The sequence below is a fragment of the Corapipo altera genome, unplaced genomic scaffold, assembly GCF_003945725.1.
Source record: "Corapipo altera isolate COAL_440 unplaced genomic scaffold, ASM394572v1 57, whole genome shotgun sequence".
Classification (NCBI taxonomy): Eukaryota; Metazoa; Chordata; class Aves; order Passeriformes; family Pipridae; genus Corapipo; species Corapipo altera.
Window position 1 is genome coordinate 6,855,098 of NW_020884905.1, and position 20,720 is coordinate 6,875,817.

General features: G+C 43.7%; 1 protein-coding gene across 5 annotated transcripts in view; it reads right to left on the bottom strand.

Moving 5' to 3' along the window:
• The window catches only part of LRRC7 (leucine rich repeat containing 7), a 117,814-nt gene that overhangs the window by 10,023 nt on the left and 87,071 nt on the right, over window positions 1-20,720 (bottom strand). For 2 of the 5 annotated variants that reach the window (XM_027651554.1, XM_027651552.1), the window contains exons 13-21: window positions 19,988-20,057; window positions 18,288-18,387; window positions 17,504-17,628; window positions 15,206-15,406; window positions 9,701-9,812; window positions 9,282-9,462; window positions 6,058-7,735; window positions 4,315-4,464; window positions 569-688 (exon numbers count right to left, since the gene is read on the bottom strand). In XM_027651554.1, the coding sequence (XP_027507355.1) occupies window positions 569-688; window positions 4,315-4,464; window positions 6,058-7,735; window positions 9,282-9,462; window positions 9,701-9,812; window positions 15,206-15,406; window positions 17,504-17,628; window positions 18,288-18,387; window positions 19,988-20,057 (2,737 nt within the window). Of the gene's footprint in view, window positions 1-568; window positions 689-4,314; window positions 4,465-6,057; window positions 7,736-9,281; window positions 9,463-9,700; window positions 9,813-11,664; window positions 11,788-15,205; window positions 15,407-17,503; window positions 17,629-18,287; window positions 18,388-19,987; window positions 20,058-20,720 lie in introns of those variants that run through there. The other 3 variants (XM_027651555.1, XM_027651553.1, XR_003529000.1) reach the window with 3 other exon arrangements.

Sequence of the window (20,720 nt, forward strand, 5' to 3'; positions counted from 1 at the left end):
AAAGACCACTGTAATTATCCCATGTGCAGCTCCATCTCCCAACACCGACTCCAAACACAGCTGAGTTTGTCAGGACCCTCCATTCTCCAGCTTTGCAATTAGAGCAGCCAAACCCAGCAGTTCCTGAGTGGATGAGCCAAGCTGGGGCTGGGAGGGAGCAGCCAATGTTTGCACATGACCAGCTCAGCTCCAATTACCGGAATTCAACATCCACCACAAGGTACCAGAAATTAGACCCATTTCTGGTGAGTTTATCAATGAAATGGCTGTGTCTGTTCAGAGCTGGGCTGGCACCATCCCAACACGTCATTTGTTATGATTGTCATTGAAATGAAACATTTGATGAGACTCTGCAGGCCAAGGGACAGGAACACACCTGCCCAGCCCTCTGTGCCCACTGCACACACCAGAGATGGAACCACACAAACCACACAAAAATGGGCAAAACACGCCCTGAATTCCCAACAATTATTGCTTTAAGCCTTGAAACCAGGAGTGTCCTTATACACCTTCTCTCCTCCTTGGAGAGGTGCTGGGAGCAGGATCCACTCCAGGATCCCTTCCTTACCTTCTTGGTGACAGTGTCGGGGGGCACATCCCGCCGCCCCAGCGGGTACGGGTTCCACTGGCTGCCCACGGACACCTCGTCCTGCCCGTTGTCCAGGATGCTGCTCTGCTGCGATGGGGTCTGTTGCACAAATGTAGGGCAGCCTTTAGTCACCAAACAACCCCTCCTCAGCTTTAGTTCAGTCCCTAACCCAGTTAAATAAACTGCACCGCGCTATTGCTACAACAGAAATCCTCCTAATTCCCCCAGTATTTCATTAACATGTGACCACATTGCTGGGGGACCCTCTGCAAGCAGGAGGGCTTGAAAGGCATAGGAGAGAAATCATGAGAATAATGAATGATGAGAGAAAAGAGAAAATTCATTTAACATGACTCAGAGAAACAAATTTGGTTGAAATCTCACATTTCAATGTGCAGTCTGCCATTACCAGTGAGTTAGAACTTTCTTGCTGCTCATTCAAGCAGCAAAGGCTTTTTTTATGTAGTATTTGCCACCAATACAAATTTGATGCTTTTATTTTCTGCAGAAAACATTCCCTGATGGCAAAGGTGAAGTTGTGACTCCTTGTCCCCCTGAATCAGCTCCATCTGAAGCTCCCAGACCTCTCTAGGATGGGCCTGGTTTGTGTTAAGCCAACAGATATATGGACAATATTAACCTGTAATTAAATGGTTTCTTTTTTAATCTAAATGGCCATAACACACATTTAATGTTTCCTAAATATTATTATCTTTCCCTTTTCTCTCCTGTTATAAATACTTCTTCCTTGTCTTTCTTCCCCCTGGTTATTTTACTCCTGTTTTCAGGACTTTGGAGGGCGTCTGTGCTTTTTTTGTCCCATCTTGATTTTCTCTTATCTGTCCCTCTATTTCTCTACCATCACTGGAAATTTTCCCAACATGGGGGTCAGACTTTCCAGAACTCCAATACTGTGCTACCACTGATAGCACCTGAATGATGTGGTGCTTATTGAGTTCTGATCAATGATAATTTACAAAGAAACAAAAAATAGCTATTTTTCCCCTCTGTCATTCAAGCAAATTCTTCTCCAGCTTAGATTAAAAAAAAATCAGGATACACTTCTTCAGATGGCTGAAGAATTGCATTTGCTTTGAAACATGAAAGCTGGGAACTTGTCAATTAAAAACTATTTTTTAACAGAAGTTTAAAAGTAAATAGAAGTAAATTGTGATTTAATCACACATCTCAGTGGCTAAATAAAAAAAATTTCAACTCTGATTTAAAATGAAAGAAAACTTTCATTATAATTCTTTCATCCTTCAAGTCTTCCAGAAAAATCATGAAAGTTGCTATTTTCCTTCTATTAAAAACTACTAGAAAAACACTTCCACTGTTGGAAGACCTCCTTGTCGAGCTTTCTTTACACCATTAAAATGGAAAATAAAGCCATCCCTTCCAGAGCTGCCCTGAGAATCCTCTCACATCCTGACAGATCAGCTTCCGGGCCTCTCTGGGTGCCCTCCCCATGCAGAGAGGTGGTAGAAAGGCTCATTCCAAGGGGAACCTCTGCTTTTCTCCTGACTGACTATTATTTCCAAGGGAGATGGCAACAGACACTTCTGGGAATGGATTCCACCAAACCATAAACTTTTAAACCACCTGAGAGACGGATCCCAAAAATGGAAAAGTTCTGGGTTGTTTCCCCACTGACTGATCTGCAGGAGGGAGTTTGCACTCGAGAGGGAAAAAACAAAAATACGGAGGGCGTTTTCTGCTTTCTCAATAAACAGGAAAATTCTGTGGTTTCATTTTCTGCAGCAAAATGAATTTGGTCCCTTGCAATATTGCTCATTTTCTGAGCTCGGACAGACTGAGAGCAAACCCACATCTATTAAATCTGGGTAAACAATGAAAAGCAGCAGTTCAAGCATTTTCTACAGTGAGCAGAATCAATGCAATAAACATTCTGAAAATAAGTTACTGGTAAACTTGATTTCCTGACCATCCACTGGACAACTAGACCTCACTCATTACTCTCTTGAATCCAGGCCACGGGAAACAGGGAGGAGAAGGAGACAAACATTAAACTGCTGTGGCCTGGATTCATCAAGAAATGCAAATCCTTTAGAACATATGAAGGAATAGAATTAAACCATACTAAATATACACAATATTCATTCAACAATAATTTTCCCCTGCTTCTCAAACAGTACAATAAAAGAACAACCCCCCTAATGCAGTTCAGCATCACAGTTTATATGGGTATGGAGCAGTGAAATGCTGGTGGAATAGAAAGCAGAATAATCTACATCAGAGCACATCCCAAAACATATCACTGAATAGATTCATTAGTTCCTCAGACATCCATCCATTAATATCCATATTCATTTACAGCCTCAAATCCTGGGAGTACCATAAAACACCATATTCCTGATGTGTGTAGCAAACCAGCACTGTTATCTGGGGTTGACGGAAAATGGATTTTTCCAAGGACTCGTGACAAGACCTGGCATGTACTCGAGGAGACAGACAGGTTCTTTGGAAGCAGAGACAACACTGGAATGTCACCCGTGGCCAACACACACCTCTGGGGGGCCTCTCGGTGCCACCCACCCAACAACAGAGAAGCACAGAGAGCAGGGTGAGGGAACCCAGGGACAGCTGATGGCATGGGGGATGGAGGTGACAGTGTATGGAGAGTCAGTCCTAGCAGGAAAAGCCTGACACTGATCCATGCGTGATGTTATCCTGTCCCAGCTCTGCCCAAAACTCCAGCACGGAGTTCGTGCCGCATCAGGGAGCTGAGCAGAGCTGAGGTCTGTCCAACCCACACAACCTGCTCGTGCTGCTGCCATTATATCACCCTGTTGTTCTCACCAGCCTTGGATCTAAGCTCTGAAATGGGGCCTTGGAAGCCTCCTGTGGGAATCTCTGGCCAGGGCTAGTCCTGCCTGGGTAGGTGCCAGAGGTGCTGGAGGCCAGCCTGGCAATCACCAGCACAGCTGATCCCATGGCAGCGCCTGGATCTGTGTTCCGCATCCCTCTAATTACTCAGAGATGCTGCTAATGTGTCCCAACAGCTCCTGCTGCCAAAGCAAGGAGAGGCCAAGTGAGGCCTGTCCCTCCTACATTGCCCTGACCCTGGGAGTGTGGCCACACAGATGCACAGAAGGTCTCAGGATCTCCTCTTTGACATTGCAAATCCTGCAGCAATGTCCCTCTCTGGCTTGTCCTGTGTGCTTTCCCCCCTCAAACATTTGTTTGGGACGGTCTTGTATATCTGTACTTGTCAGCAATATATCAAGAATAGATGTAAAATAGTAAAAAATTAGGTTATTCTCTTTCTATAGGTGTTACTGAACCAAAGTTTAAAATGGGTTTAGGTGTGCTCAAACCTCATCAGCTACTACAACAGAGCCAGTTAATGCTCAAATATTAAAATCCTTGTCTCCTGGAGCCTATTTAAATGCATATTCAACATTTCTACCATCCTTTTTTTAAGCTCAAACAGTCCAAGAGCAAAGCACATTCCCCATTTCTCTTCACAGATTGAGAAAATGATGGCACCGGTCTGGAGGAGGAGAGCAGGAAGCAGGAATGACAGCCACGGGAAACCCAGAATCCAAAAAGCAAGACCACTCAGGAGGAAAACTGTACCACTGCCACCCTTGCTTTTTGGATTGGGTCTGTATAAGCATGAGTAGTAGGCAAAAGCTAAACCAGGAGGAAGCAAGGAGTTAATTTATTGGGAATGCCAGTGATGCTGGCTAGCCCATACTTACTTTCGGTAGAGGTAGCTCTTGAAGCATTTGGTTTTCAAATTTAGATTTAGTCTGCAAGTTTAAAGTCATGCTTCGGCCGGCATGCATTGCTGAAACCCCTCCAGAGTGCAGCATGCCAAGGCTAACTGTGTGGTGTTTGTAAGCAGCGGTCTGAGTAGAGGAAACAACCACGTGACAGATATGAACACACATGCTCATCGAATTAAGTATCACACATATATGGTTAAGTTCACAGAGTTTTAGTTTAAGCAAACAAAACAGTCCCAAGAGATCAATAGCTCCCCGGGGCATGCACTGGGTCACACAAAGCAAGTACATTGCTCATTGTACATAAAATGGATACCAGAAACGACTTCCACGCTGACAGCAGATGAGGTGTGTTGGTATCTGGAGTTGTATCACATGGTACAAGTCTTTATTTTGCAAATATGGCCAAATTTAGGCTCGGCTGCACAACCACAGATAGGCCAGAGATGTATCTGGCACCAAGGAGCAAACCCTGGGGGAAAAGACTCTGCTCCATCCCAGGAGCACCTGCTCCCTGCCCACTGCCACAGTCCTGCATAGACCCGACAGGCAGCAGCTTCTCCTGGAGCAGCTGCTCCATAGGAATGCCCAGGGCTTCTCACCAGCAAACCCTCCACCAGGCAGCTCTCAACTCCTGAGAGTTTTGTAACCAGCAGTAACCAGCTCACAGGGATTGCTGCCAACTCAGCAGAATCACCAGTGTCAGCTTTCCGTGAGTTCAGGTATTCCTTGATACACATTGTAAGCTAAGCATGAAGATATTTCTTAAACAAATCAGCATCTGGGAAGTGTTTATTTCCACCAGAAATGGCTCGCTTGGGGTGCACTGGTTTCCCTGGGGAGTATTTTCCAATTGGTTTTACACAGCACAAGGAAAAGAGTTGAAGGAAGGAACCACTTCAGCCTTTGAGCCCGTTTTTAAATTTAACCCACTATGCCCTAATGATATTTTAATAAGCATCACATCTGAGAAACTGGGAGGTGAGGAGTGTAGTAACACCAAACTCAGGAGGCTCTGGCATAAAGTAAATGGACGCATTTGGCAACTACCTTCTTACGCATTTCATGACAGTAATTTTTCACAACCACTTCAGATCATGAAGTAAATGCGATTCATGAAGTAGGTCATTAAATAGGTAATGACTGAAATCATGCACTAAAGGACTTGTACTCTTCGGATAAAAGGCAAATCAGCACAACTTCCTACAGCTAAAAGAAGTAATGATCACATTCCTCATTCAAAACAGTGGCAATGGGTGCCCAGTGCTATTTCTCAGTCAAGAGACACCTTTAAACCCTCTCTAACAGTGATACGAAAGCTAAAATACATTATTATACTTATTCTCAGCGATGTTTTTCTTTATTCACTTTTACTGCCAAGATGTGCCCAGAGCTCCCAGTTGTGCCTGACGTGGTGGGCTCCAGCAGCACATCCACATCCACAAGCAGGACAGAATCTTATGGGCTTTCATCATTTTGGGAAGTGCTGCAGGAGCCACCACCTCAGTGACCAGAGAGGAGTCTCTGGATTTACCCAGGACTCCTCACTCCAGCTGAGCACCCCTAGGGCCCTTCGCAGGCCAGCTCCTCTGACAACAAGGCAGGAATTGCATTGCATTACTGGGAATTCTGGTGGTCACCACTGCACGTGCAAATAGTTTGACATACCGAAACACACAACTAAAGGCATTAATTGCAGAGAAATGCCAAACATACCCTGTCTAACCTTCTAGCTTCTATATGTCTAAGTAGCTGTTGTCTCCAGTCAGCGGGCATTTTAGCACAGCTCTCATTTCCCTTCCCAGGGGGAGGCCTTGGCTTTATATCACTGTTATCGGAAGGCTTGTCGCCATAGTTACCCAAGTTATAGTCTGACGGAATCTTTTCCAGCAGCGCTGCCATTGTCGGCCTCGCTGAGACGGGCCGGGTTTGGGATGTGCCATAGCTCTCTGTACTGTAGCTTCGTGCGGACAAGGGCCTCCTTTGCGTGAGGTTTTTAACTGGGAAGCTCCCAGTCTGGGCTTTCACCTCCTGGTAGGAAGGGAGCTCATCTTCGTAGCGCCCGTTGCGCTTGAGGAACTGTGCCTCGGGCACGGCCATGCCGCTCTGGCGCTCGGCCACCCCGCGGAACGGGGCCCGGCCGTACCTGTCGCCCGGGGGCAGCTCCTGGGGCTCACTGACCCTGCGGAACATGGACATCTCGGTGGAGCTGACCAGGGAATCCGCCCTGCGCAGGAAGCCTGGCCGTGTGCCCTGGCTGCCAAAGGGGGGCCCCACAGGCTCCTCGCTCACCGAGGGTTGCGAGAAGGAGAACATGGGCTCCACGGGTGCATACCCGCGGTACCCCCGCGGGCTCACCAGCTCCTGGGGCAGGTTTTTGGGTGGCTGGGGGATGTATTCAGGGTTGAGCTGGAAGGGCGGCAGGAGTCTCTTGTCAGCCGTGACCTCCACAGCACCCTGGGGGTTGAAGCTTTGGTCAAACTGGTAGACTTTCTTGGTGACAGACGATTTCTGCTGCGGCTGCACCTTGACGCTGCCATAGGTCAGCAGCTCGTCGTCCAGCATGGGCACAGACTGGCTGCGGGACATGCTCAGCATGCCATGCTCCGGGCCCAGCAGCTTGTCCACCCTCTCGTGAGGCCCTACAGTATCGTTCCCGGATGCATAGTTTTCTAGGGGGATGTTGTACACCTTGTATGTACCAATGTCTATCTCATCGATACTCTGAGACTTCTTAAACTTGTTCGTTTTTAAATCCCTCATCATTGGGGAAAGCCGCTCTGTACTCTTGCTGATGGAAATGACGTTTTTGGAAGGATCTGGGCGACAGTGGATATGGGAAAAGACGTTTGTGAGACTTCTGTTAGCGTTTGAGTCGTGATATTCCCATGCTATTCCTGGAGGGAAAGTACTTGTCATTTCAGGAGACTCTTTGACATGATCTTTCCGCTCAGGCAAAGGGCTGGTGGTGGGGGTGCTTTCCAGTTTGGAAGGAAAAGCTGTCCTGTCTTCAAAGGGACTAGGGGTTCTGGTCCAATTTTGCCAAGGATTGGGAGGAGGCACTTCAGATTCATGTGTGTTTCTGAGCGTCGGCTGCTCCAGCTCCAGAGGGATGCCAACTATCCTGTCCTGTCGGATCAGTGGCCTGCGCCCGTGTGCAGATGAGCTCCTCGATTTGGTGGTGAGCAGGGGGTTGGTGCTGGGGTTCTCCACCGTGCTTTCCTCGGCCACAAACCCTGTGTTGTCGTAGTGGGAACTGTCGGTCCAGCCCTCGGTGAACGTGTCGCTCAGCGGGCGCCGTTCCGGCCGCGCCGGCAGGTTCCCGGCTGGAGCTGATTCCCGCTGGCTCAGCAATGGCTTGGTCTCCAGGGGCTGTGGGAACGACTGTGCCAACCTGCAAAGACAAGAGAGAAGGGAACAAGATAAAATGCCCTCTATCCCAGCACATAAACCATCACCAGAATGACAGCAGAATCACAGAGTCACAGAATATGCTGAGTTGGAAGAGACCCATCAGGATCATTGAGTCCAACCCTCAGCCCTGCACAGACCCATCCCCAAAAGTCACACTAAGCGCCCCAGAGGATCATCCAAACACTCCTGGAGCTCTGGCAGCCTTGGTGCTGTGACCACTGCCCTGGGGAGCCTATTCAGTGCCCAACCACCCTCTGGGGGAAGAACCTTTTCCTGAGATCCAACCTAAATCTCCCTGGACACAACATGAGGCCATTCCCTGGGGTCCTGTCCCTGGTCCCCACAAAGCAGAGATCAGTGCCTGCCCCTCCTCTTCCCCTCCCAAGGAAGCTGTAACTGGAATGAAATCTCCCCTCAGTCTCCTCTTCTCCAGCCCTCAGCCACTCCTCACACAGTTTCCCCTCAAGGACCTTCCCCATGTCCGTTGCCCTCCTTTGGACGCTCTCTATGAGCTTAAAACAATTTAGCACTCTTCCATCTATGCTCTGGCTTTGGGATTGCGCTTTGAGACATGAACCTCGTGCCACTGGTTTGGCACAAAGGTGTAAGCAGCTTTTTGCCCTGGAGCACAGATTGTGTCAGTACACACATGGAGAAACTAAGAAGTCAGTGACAGGCCCGGCTGGCTCCATGCCGTGTTCACGGAAATCGAGCTGAACATATTTACCTGCTGTAAAAATAACCCGTGAGTGCAACAGAAGTTTTTTCACACTTACATTACTTTATTTTTAAACAAAGATACCAGATGTAGTTTGTGTGTGTTCCCACCACCAAGATTTTATGCATCACCCCTGAGCAGGCTGAGCCTCTCTTTAACAGGACAGAGCCTGTGGATGGAACCACATGAAGTGATTTATGGCAGGGACAGACAGGGCAGGGTGTTCCTGGTGTGGTACAAGGGTGTTCTCAGGCTGCTGATGGTTCATTAGAGCTTTCCAAGAAAAATTTCCATCTTGTTCTTGGAATCCAGGGTAGAGGGAGGCTGGGACAGCAATAATGGGACAAAGACTTCAGCCAGCCTTCAGGAGCTTTAATGCCTGGTTATAGCCCAGAGTTGACCCACCAGCTGTAGAAGTACTGGTGTTTATAGAGTATGGATGGATGGCCAGCTCTGCACAGCCTGGGCTGTGATTAGCTACACACAAATGGGGAAAAATGTGAACTTTTTAAACCAAATGCCTTAACAGATCAATGAAGAATCACAGAATATGCTGAGTTGGAAGGGACCCATCAGGATCATTGAGTCCAACCCCTGGCCCTGCCCAGGACCATCCCCAAGAGTCACACCACATGTCCCAGAATATCATCCAAACGCTCCTTGAGCTCTGGCAGCCTTGGTGCTGTGACCACTGCCCTGGGGAGCCTGTTCAGTGCCCAACCACCCTCTGGGGGAAGATACAGTCACTTTGAGTGCATATGAAAAGACAAAATGCCACCAGAAGCTGTGCTAAGAAAGATGGTCACACCTGTTCCCCCACAGAGAGTTATTCACTGCTTCTTTAGCCGTTGTCTGCAAGGAGCCCATTTTAACGTGCGCATTGGAGGACCCTGAGGAAGCCTGGGAAGGGGAATAGTCTGAGTAAGTGCCTGAGGAAACGCTGTTATTCAGACAATGGATCTTATCTGCTTCAGACTCATCTGTCGACTCTGAAACAAAACACAGCAAATGCTTTCAGAGTGTGGCATTTGAGAATTAAACTCCAGAAAAACACATTTTTAAATTGGAATTATGGACATATATATATATGTGTGTGCTTGTGTGTGCACAAATATGCATGGGATTTGTTTTAAAATCACAGAGAAAGGTAGAACATTTCCAAGAACATCTCTCCTTGCATATCACACACGTTTTCATCTCAAAGGTTGTTGTAAACCAAGTCAGTACCTTTCTTGTCTTTACCCAGCAGAACGAGTTTGGGGGGGTACAACGGAGTCTCAGGCATGGAAGGACGGAGCTCCCCTATCCTCATCTCACTGGCAGGATGTCCAAAGGCATCCTGAGGAATATAAAAATGAACAATAAACACATGGATGTCCCAAGGCATCCTGACAAACATAATAATGAAGAGTAAACACAGGAGACAGATTCCACTTCAAACTGCAAGGCACAAACATTTCCCAGCCTTCTCCTCACAACACACCAACCCCACCATATGGGCAGTGTCTAATCATGCTGATTTGTCAGCTGAAAGTTCTAATTAGTCCTCCAGAAATACTCCTAAAAATTATGGTGATGTGCTCATTCTGGAAATGTAGACAAAACAGATGGAACTTGTGAGATACATCAAGGCCATGTAAACATTTTGGATGAAGTCAAGGTCACAAAAACAAGCTGCCAGCAGAAAAAAACCCACAAATTGGGAGTAAACAATTGTTATTTCAGGAGGAAACGTTCCTCATTCAGTTATTCATGGCCCAAGTTCCTCCATAGATTCAGCTGACCCTGTAGCTATATTTAATTAAAATGGCTTTGTCTATAAAGGGTTTGTGGCTAAATTAAAATTATTCAGATTTAATAAACTTCTCACTGAGAGTTCAGTACACCTTGACCTTCAAAGGGATATATACAGAATATAAAATGGAAAAATGTTGAAGGGAAGTAGGATGTAGTCTTAGAAAGAGGTGTTTTAAATTAGGACATTTAGGCTCATAGGACAGTTAGAAGGCAATGAAGTCACAAGGAGGAATTTTGGGGAGAAAGTTCAGAGCTGAGGGTGAGTGTCCTGGGGAGACAGGGAGGGGTGTGACATGTACTGCAGGGATGACACTGGTACCCTGCCCTCAGGAAGGGACTGGAGGAAAGGGAGCCTGAAGGATGGGCAATCTGGGAAACCCACTTTATGGGTGGTACCCAGCTCAGGAAAATGTCATGGAAAGAGAACTGGTGGAGATGGAAAGCTCAACCAATGCAACCAGGATCCTTGTGAGAGGAGGAGCTGTCATTCTGTAAAGAGGATGGAGGCTGGAGAAAGACAGTATGTACTAAAACACAGGAAGTTTTGAAGGAATATTAGGGTAAAATCCATAACTAATAGTAAGAATGAGGACAGAAACAGGAGAAATATACTTAAGAGGGAACTTATAGTAATGGGACACCATGAGGGTCTCTGTACCCTGACACGTTGCTGGTAAAGGTTCTCCTGTGAGTTTGGAGAGTGAAGTTAATAAGGAGAGATGTAATAATTAAACAATTTTAACTGTAGTACCCAAGCCAAACACACTCACTGAGTTCATACATTTGTGTGGAAGGAGGTGTGGAAGAAGATAAGGATTTGAGTCATTGTTAAAATGTAAAATGCTCCAATATTTTTTAATTATTTTTTTTTGCTTTTACTCATCAGGAGCAAACTTTCAGAGGTTTCCTCTCCATTAACTACTTTTTGTAGTAACAGTGGAAATAGAGATTTGTAGAAACCTCTGCCATGCAATTTATCCTTGAAGAATATAATTATATTTACACAACAGCTATTTTAATCCTTCTGTACTAGGTGTTCTGCTGGAGGCAGGACCTTTCCAAACCAGCAAAAAACGGGCATCCCCAACTTAATTAAACTCCTCAGGACTAACATTTAGGGAAATAGTTACAAAGTGTGATACAGCCAAGACCTTCCTTCCCCATGCAGAGACCCCAGGATGTCTGTGGTGCTCTGTAGGTGACAGAGTGATATCCACACAACTCAACAACAGTGCAACATCCTTTCTCCAGTGGAGCACAACCAGTTACCAGTGCAGTGTGACAAACTCGTGCAAAACCAGGGTTTTTTTTGAGAAATAAGAGTGCTCAGCACTGCAGAGTGTGAAATTCTCCCCTTGTGACACCCACAGTGCCTGTCATGGGTCTGGCTGTACCTCTGAACTCTTGGTGCCCTCGGCTTTCTCCTCCCTGTCTGAGGCTTCCAGAGGTGATTCCTGAGTGTTCTCTGTCTCAGACAGGGGATTCTTTGGGAATTCTTTATTTTCTTTATCTTGAACCTGGAATCCCAACATCACGCCATGAAACTTCCAAAAGTTGTAAGTTATAACCCCCCTTGCTGTAAGAACCACCAGTTCCATTTTTGACACCATGATGAACACAGGGTTTTATTTCAGATGCATGATTTTAGGAAGTTCTTTATCTTATACTATTTTCTTTTTAGCCCCTAATCCAGTTATTCCAACAAAAATCAATGCACTTTCTAAAGAACCAGTCTGGCATTTGTGAATATGCCATGAATGTGAAAGATGTTGTAAAAACCTCAAATCATATTCCATTTAATTCGACTCTCTTTAAGAGGACCTTGCTCTTACAAGCTCAAGAACAAAAAGGTCACTAATAGGAAAAAAGTATTGTGAATAGGAGCAATCGCAAAAAGAAAGGGAAGAGATAAATCAAATTGTGTTATTCCTCAGGACTAACTAGAGAAGGATACAGGGAGAAGACAGAAAACTGTAGTAAGCTGTTTCCCAAGATAAAACACATGGGAAAGACCATTAAAACAACTGAGAAAGAAAAATATCACCAAGAATTCAGGCTGAGAACACAAGAACATTAAATTATAATCTGGAGAGATGGAATTTCCCCTTCCATAGAATCCCAGAATGGTTTGGGTTGAAAGGGACCTTAAAGTCCATCCAGTTCCACCCCATGCCATGGGCAGGGACATCTTCCACTAACTCAGGTTGCTCCAAGGCCCATCCAACCTGGCCTTGAACACTTCCAGGGATGGGGCAGCCACAGCTTCTCTAGGACACCTGAGAAGTTGGATATTCTTAGAATATTCTTGATATGAACTGTAAAGAACCAAATTGCTCATTTGTGGGATTCCTCACTGTTTCTCATGGAAAGGTGACACAAAATTATCCCAGCCTCCTACTTGCCCAAAACTCACATGTTTCAAAATGACCTAGAAAAATGAAGAGGTTTGTTATAATTGCTGACTAATCAAGACATTGTTTGCTTATTGTAAGTGAAGGCAGAGGACGGTGCAGGGGATTTGAAATGCAGCTTCTTACTCATTTCAGATGCTCCCTTTAATTATTTAGAAACAGTTTGTGAACAGACATGTGTAAATTAATTGCAAGAAAACCCAAAAGAGATCAGAACAGAAACCACCTTATCTGGTCTCTGAGGATGAGAAGTGAGCATTGCATCTGAAATTAAATTACCTTGGTATTAGAAACTGCCTTCAGTCTTTAGCTCTATGAGAACACACCTGCAATTTCAAACTGTCTTTTAACTTGAGGCTCGAGATCGTGTCTCCTAATTATCTGAAAAGCAAACGGAGCTTAATTATGTTTTATTTAATGTGTTACAACTGAAATCAGGCCAATATTGTTCGCAAAATTATTCACACTTTTCCTACAGTTTCCCCCATGTCTTTATCTTCCTGCAGGAAGCCAAAGAGAGAAAAATGTATTTACAACTCCCCGCTTGGAGCCAAAATGCTTTCCTGGTGTCAGTGTTGGGAGGAGGGACAAGAACACTCCTTTTCTTTTCCTTACCTGATGAAATAGTTGTATTACTAGTCTCGACTATGTACCACGGAAATTAAAATGTGAAAAAGTCCCCCCTCCTCACTATTGTAATAACAGAAGATGAAAAACCCTCTCCAATGATCCATGGGAACAGTGGTGCACTCGCAGCAGCTGCTTGTGGGAGACAATTAAGGAGGAAATTGCACTCCCATTATTTAATTGCACTTCAGGAATTACCATGGGGTCTGTCTGCAGCAATTCAGCTGGTTTTGCAGAATGCTTTTTGTGAGACTTGTGCCACTGACAGCTCCTGTACCTCCACACAAAACCAGAGTAACTCATATTTCATGCTGTCACTGCCACTTACTCCTTCCTTACACCTCCCTAATGTGGGATCCCTGGGCTCTGCCTGCTCACATGACCCTGTGGGACTCAGCTCACTGGGATTTTCATTAAAAAAACTTCACATTTAATTGAACAAATGTTAACAAACCAGGACTGACTTCTGGAGGCTGCATCACCAACCACAGCCAAGGGACCAAACACCTAAAGCCTCTGTCAGGCCCTATGGATCAAATTCCTGATGGATAATGCTTAGGGATAATTCAAACCCACTGAAAGTTGTCAGGAATATTCAAGTTCAAAACCTAGATAATACAAAATAAATTCTATGTATTCAGCAACAAAAGCAGAACATGTAAAGACTCCTGGCCCAAGTTGTTTAAAGCCCAGATTTACACAGTAAGAACTTAATAAACAAAAAAGAATAATGGTGGAATTTATGATTTCAGATTTAGATGAAAACATGAATGATTTAACTTAAATACCTTACTTTAAACGAAATATTTAACTGAAATATTTTAATGCTAATTGAAACTGTGCCTAGATTTGAAAGAAGTCTTCTGAAGCATCTCAAAGGGAAAACTTTTGTTGGTTATTTTGGTAAGAAATGAAAATGTTTACCTGCAAATAAAACACACAGCACTGACAGAGCAGCTACAGCTGAGTATGTAAGAATAGCCCATTTGTGTTAATGACATGGAAAATTTAGGAAGAACAATTCCTGCACACACAAGAAGCCAGAGACAAGGATATTTCAAGGACAATGAGTTTCTCATAATGTTTAGACAACAAAGGAGTAAAAAAGAATGTGAGAATGTTTTTCCTCAGTTATTTCTTTTCAACATTAAGGCTTTGTAAAGATTTTCAGGAATGCTGATGTTCCTGTAGACCTATCCAAGGTTATAAACCATCAGGGGAAGAGAATTCCCTTATTTCTGAATGGTGCCCGCACACAGTTAGGGTGTCCACAGGTAGATGAGATCAAGCTCCTGCTATTTGGAACAGTAGGATTTAGGAATTTTGCTTCCTTAATGACTATATTTGTCTTGGAATAGAACTTTGCCCCTGTTTCTGCTGATCCACTGCAGGCAAACACTTTAAGAGCTGGATTCTGCAACTCACTGTAAGTCAGTATTCAGGGATACCTGATCCAAAGCTCCCTGCAGTGGGAGAAGTTCTTCTGCTGCCTTCACAAACTTTGGACAAGGTTAATTGGGTTTCTCCTAATAATAGAAACTGAGGGAGCAGGACCTCATGGCACAGTAGGGTCAGACACAACCAGCTGGTTGGTCATTAACGCATCGGAGGCGGGAATGCATGTACTGAAGGCTGAGGTGGAAATAAGCTTGGTCCTTCCTCCTGCTCCTGTGCAAGTCTCATACTATTAAAATTGTCTAAATCAACAGCAAAATTCAGATCTAGGTAGATTTCAACCCAAAAATTCAGCAGTATTGGGAAAAACAGCAACTCAATATACAACTGAATGAACTTTACAGGTGAAAGGTGTGAGGTCACAGCAGACGCAGAATTATCATTTGGAGAAGTTGTGTTCAAACCTGGGACTCTGGAGAGGAACAAGGAGCCTTTACATTACCTCCACTGAAATCTCCTTGGGTGTCATGGGCCATTTGTGCTCATACTTGTCTTTCACCCCTTGGTCACTGTTGGCAGCGGGTGCAGAGTTCTCGGGCCGCACTCCATGGCTGGGTTTGCCCACCAGGTTTTGGACTGATTTGACCATATTCTTTAAATCCTCCGGGTAGGGAGTGGGGTAACGTTTTAGATTTATTTCAACCTGAACATTCACAAAAAGAATTAAAGCACAAATACAAAATGCAAACAGCATGCAAACTAACCCATTGTTACAGTACTGGGGTTCAGGGCACATCTCTTACGTTTGGGATAATTTGAGGTGTTACACAGAGATATTTGCATGGAGTTTGGGACTGAAATGTGCTCAGTTACTCTATGTCAACCTATAACAGAATTCCAGTGACATAAAATAATGGATGGGAATGGCTCCCTACGATCTTTTACCCTGGGAGACTCTTGTATGTTAATCATGCACTTTGCTTGAGAGTGCTGACATATTCCATCCCACTTCCCCAAACAATGATGGTGTAAATGCAGAATTAATTTAGCTACTTTCTATGTACTCAATTAATCTGAATTATGGATGGCATCTGAGAGCAGTAGCTGATCCCCTGGGAGCCATTTGCTCTTGGAGATGGATAATGTTCCTACTGGCACTCGAGTGCATCCTACTCTTCTCTCACACAGGAGAACAGACTCAAACCACCACAGACAGGATCCCCACAAGGCCTAAATGGTGCTTTAACTGACTGATATACCCACAGATTTTCTAGAAAACCCCACATTTTAAATTTCAAAGTTTCCCAGAGGGATCTGTGTGTGTCAGGATAACTGTGAAACACATTTACGATGTGGTAAAGTATTTGGAATCATCTACCACAAAGCAGTTTTTACCTCATTGTGGAAGTGAGGTAAGAAAAGGAGCATGTTTTAACAGCTCACTGTTATGGTGGGAAAAATGTAATTTTGGATTCAAATGAAAATGGTCTGTCAATAGGAATATTTCAGAGGCAGAAGAATGATTGGTTTGGAAAATAAAACTATATGAAATACTGGCATAGAGTTCTGAACTACAAGGGAATAAACATTACAGGGAGTAGGTTCTAACATGAACAGAAAATGTCCAAATGTATGACTGGGATGTCATATGTTAATAAAGAATTCCAACAGAAAAGATAAATTGAGGATGGAAAGTAGCAATAAAGCCCTGGGTGATTTATAGTTGAAAGAAATCTTATTTAGAGCTGGCCTAATTAGGCAGTTGGTTTCTCCTACAACTCAGACCATGGTTTAAGGGGAAGGTCTGAGACAGACATGGCCAAAAGCCAAGTCCCAGCAAATTCTCAGTAAAAACTAGTCAGGGAAAATTAACTGGAAGAGTTGGATGAGAGAGACAAATCCTAGACACGGATTTCAGCAGAGTTTGCCATGACTGTGAGTTTTAATATTAAACAGCAGAACTCCTGGCTGCTGTGGAGGGTGAGAGAACTGGAATGCAGATATTTTCCTCACTGATCCAGAGCTTTCATCAGAGAGGAAATCTGTATTCCCTGTCAGTACTATTCCTGTGGGTTTAATGATACATCAAAAGCAGCCTGACCCCAAAGAGAGAATTCTCAAAGTTCAAAATTCTCAATGGAAAAAGTTATTGAACAATTCCAATTACCAAATCTATCTTAACATATGTTTGGCTGAGAGTTCAGTCTTAACTCTGAAAGATAAAAAGTGAAATCTGTGTATAATCTATGCTGCTATAAATGCTGCAGTGTTGGTGGTTACTGCCTGTTGAGAATTTAAATTAACCTGCAAATTTCTCCCTTAAAGGTCTGGTGGAACTGCTAAAAATGTACATGTTGAAACCTCCCCATGAACTATTGCAACCCATGGCTGGAGGGACTCACTTGAATATCTTAGAAGGTTCCAGCAACGAGCTTTTAGTTCCTGTGTGGGCATCTATACAAATCCCATCTCATCCCACCCACTGCCATGGGCAGGGACACCTTCCACTAGCCCAGGTTGCTCCAAACCCTGTCCAACCCGGCCTTGGATATATTTTAGTGTCAAACTCTTCCTCATGTTCTGCTGCCTCCTCACCTTCTAAAGAACTAAGACAATTATTTAAAGTCTCAAATTAACACTCGTGTTAATTCTGGTTTTGTGACAATCACTTGTCACAGCAGGAACCTGAATAGGAATAGGTTTCTGGATATTTAGAACACAAAAGTAATTAAATTCAAGACCTGTATACTGGACCCTGTCCATAATATGCTAATACCAAAATAAACCAAACAGAACATACTTTAACTTTCCCTGGGTTTTCCTCCTCTTCCTTTTTGTCTTCAAACTCAAATGCCACAGTCATGCGCTGCTGCCTCTGCTCCTCCCACAGAGTGGGGTTAAAACTGTCACTGTCCGACTGGAAATCTGCAGAGAAAGGGCAAAGAGACAGGAACCAGCAGTTGCTGCACCCCAAGGATGGGAAGGGTCTAAAAAGGCTTTTCTTCATTGATCACACAGTCTTGGGTTATTGTTTGAAAACTTGAGGGGGGCAATGACAGTGGGAACTGAGAAACCACAACAGAGTTGTTAGAAAAATTGTGGTGAGAGTGATGGGAAGCAACAGGGTTTGGGGCACACCTGGAGCACAGGGGGAGTATGAAAACTCTAATTTAATGTTGCGTTGTAAGGAGCCAAACCCTGAACTTAGGCAGGCTGGGACCTCTGAACTCCCCTCCCTGTGGGCGGACACCCCCAGCTGCCAGATGGGGCCAGTCTCTGGCCAACAAAGCCCACAATTCCTTCCCGTGCACACTCAGATCCAGACCCAAACTGCTTTTACAAAGCCACTCTGGAAATGAAAGTGCTCTAGAAAATATAAATCTGATGGCCTGAGAATGACAGATTCCTCTGTGTGTGCCAAAATAGGGATGTCTGTGTGTCCCATGGGCTTGGCATGAGGAGACACACACAGAGCCACGTCGGAACCCTCTCTCTGGATTTCCTCCTCTCTCTGGATCTCCTCCTCCTTCCGGATTTCCTCCAGCCTCTAAACAAACCCCATTCCTGCCTTGTTGGTGTTTTACCTTCATCACTGCGGGGCTGCTGGGGGAACATGTAGTTGGTCAGCACTCGCTGCTTGGTTTCAGGATGTGCCTCCGTCTGCAGCGGGATGAGAGCCTTGGACTGGAGAGGAAAACCAGAGCAGTTACCTCAGAGTGTGAGCTGAGATGGGATTTGGTTTCTGATAAACAGGGAATACAAGAATATCTACAATTCTGTGTGAAAAGAAACTCCCTGTGGACTAAAACAAGTGCTAAGCTGGTGGTAATACCTCCCCTCCCATTCCTCCCTTCTGCAATTCCTGCAATTCCCACCAGGATGGGCAAAACATCTGGAATAATGAGTGCTCTGAGCTGAGGAAGGAAAAAAGTCAGAGCACAGACCTGTCACTGCATGGTTAATCCACAGTAGAATTCAATGTCTCCAGTTACAGGACTCAGAGAAAAATTCCCAGATGGGAAAAATATTGAAAAGAAAAATCAAGAATTTCCAAGAAGATTAAAATGGAATGTTAAATAGCTATTAATCAGAGTACTGTTAATTTTAAATTTAAAATATTATTTAAATCTCCTCAGATGATTTTGCATATTATTTTTTTTAACATTTTATGTAAAACACCCCCACTAGGTCTGTGATCTAGTTTAAGCTAGAGCTAACGAGGAGTTAATTAATGATGGAGGAGTAAATTCAGAGTAGTTGCCTGTTCTGAGAGTAAACCTGCTGCAAGATACTGGAGGACTTACATGGAGCCACTCTGAATGTTCAGATGTTGTGCTTCACTTTAACTGATGAGATTTTATTATTGATTTATTCTAATGTAACACCAGGAGTGACTGTCACAGTCCACAGAATGGAAACTAATCCATCCTACACCAAAGAAAAGCCAAATGCTGGAAAACCTCGCATATTTAAAAGGAAGTGGCTGTTCTGTGCCTGGGCTGCGCAGCCATGGAATGCTAATTTTTTTAAATGGAAATTAGAGTGAAAAAAACCAAGAATCCTAATTTAACACATTAAAATTTAATCATCATTTTCTATTACCCCTCCCTTCAGCTTTCCCATTTTTGGCTCAGTTATAAAAGCAAATGTACATTTAAGACTTATTTTAGTGCTCAGCTGCTGGTTGAACTGTTGCATTTCTCAGAGTTCATGTTACATAATTTGCTTTAAAATAGAACCCCAAAGAATCTCTAGTTAAAACCAAAGCCCTCAGACAAAGAAAGGCACCCTCAGATTTAAGAGGAACATAAATGAGTTTTCTCCAAACCAAGACTCAGAGTTCTTGTGCATCTTTGACATGTTTAGACTGCCCCTGAGTACAGTGAAATTTAAAATATGCAGGAAGAGAAGAATAGATAGGAAAAGGGAAAAGGAAGACAAAAATAGAGGTGTAGATGGAGCAAATGATGGGACAAACCACTAACAAGGTTGGTAGCAAAGCCTTATATACTGAATTTATTTTTAATAACTATTCTTTTGCTATTTTCCCCCTTTATTTACTACTTTTGTAAGGACAGAGAAGCTAATCTAGGTGAAATAAATCCTGCAAAGGTGCTTTTTCCAAGTTACTAAAGGACAGCCAGCAGGATCTACACCTTGATATGAAAGTATAAAGCTGGGCTGGAGAAAGTTTGATACAACCATGGATTAAATGACAGGTTTCATTTACAGCCCTTCCAATGACTCCTTAAATAAGGAAAATATAAATACTGAAAGGCATTACCTGGTTGTCAGAAAGCCACAAAGCTGCAAGTTCTTTGAGTTTAGTAAAAGTGAAGGGTAAATTCTTCAGTCTGTAAATGATAAAATTGGAACAACATGAATCCTTCATTTCCACAATAGTTTGTTTAAAGATTTGTCGGCAAGATGTTTTGTCTTGATCATACTGAAATGTTTGTAATTTCACAGCTTTTTTTCTTGTTTTTTACTAAAATACAATATTTTATTAAGGGCATTCCATGTTAAGAGAGATATTTGGAATCTAAAATGCTGGCACCACACCCTAAGGTACTGAGGAGTTACTGATATTTTGCCTTGGCAAAATGTAGCCAAAATTACACTTATAACACAGAAAATAGAAAAATCTTTGTCCCAGGAAGACTTATAGGAAAGATCTCAGTGTAGCTCCCAGAATTCCTTTTATTGGACATTGGAGTTTTGTAACTGAATCACTCTGAGATCAAGGAAAATCATTTTTGTTGAAACGTCAGACAAAGGATTAAAATAATATAAATATTCATAGTGAACCTAAATGACAAAATTAAACGAAGCAGCAAAAAATTAGCATTTTAATTAGACATTTAAACATATTTCCTAAAAGTGATCTGCATATGGGAATGGGAAATGATGACACAATGTTTGCAGAGAATTCATTCATGTTTTTCCCACTAACTCATCCTGAACATGAATTTTTACTCCTCAGTCATCATGTAGTCCCAGACTGGTTTTAGCTGGGA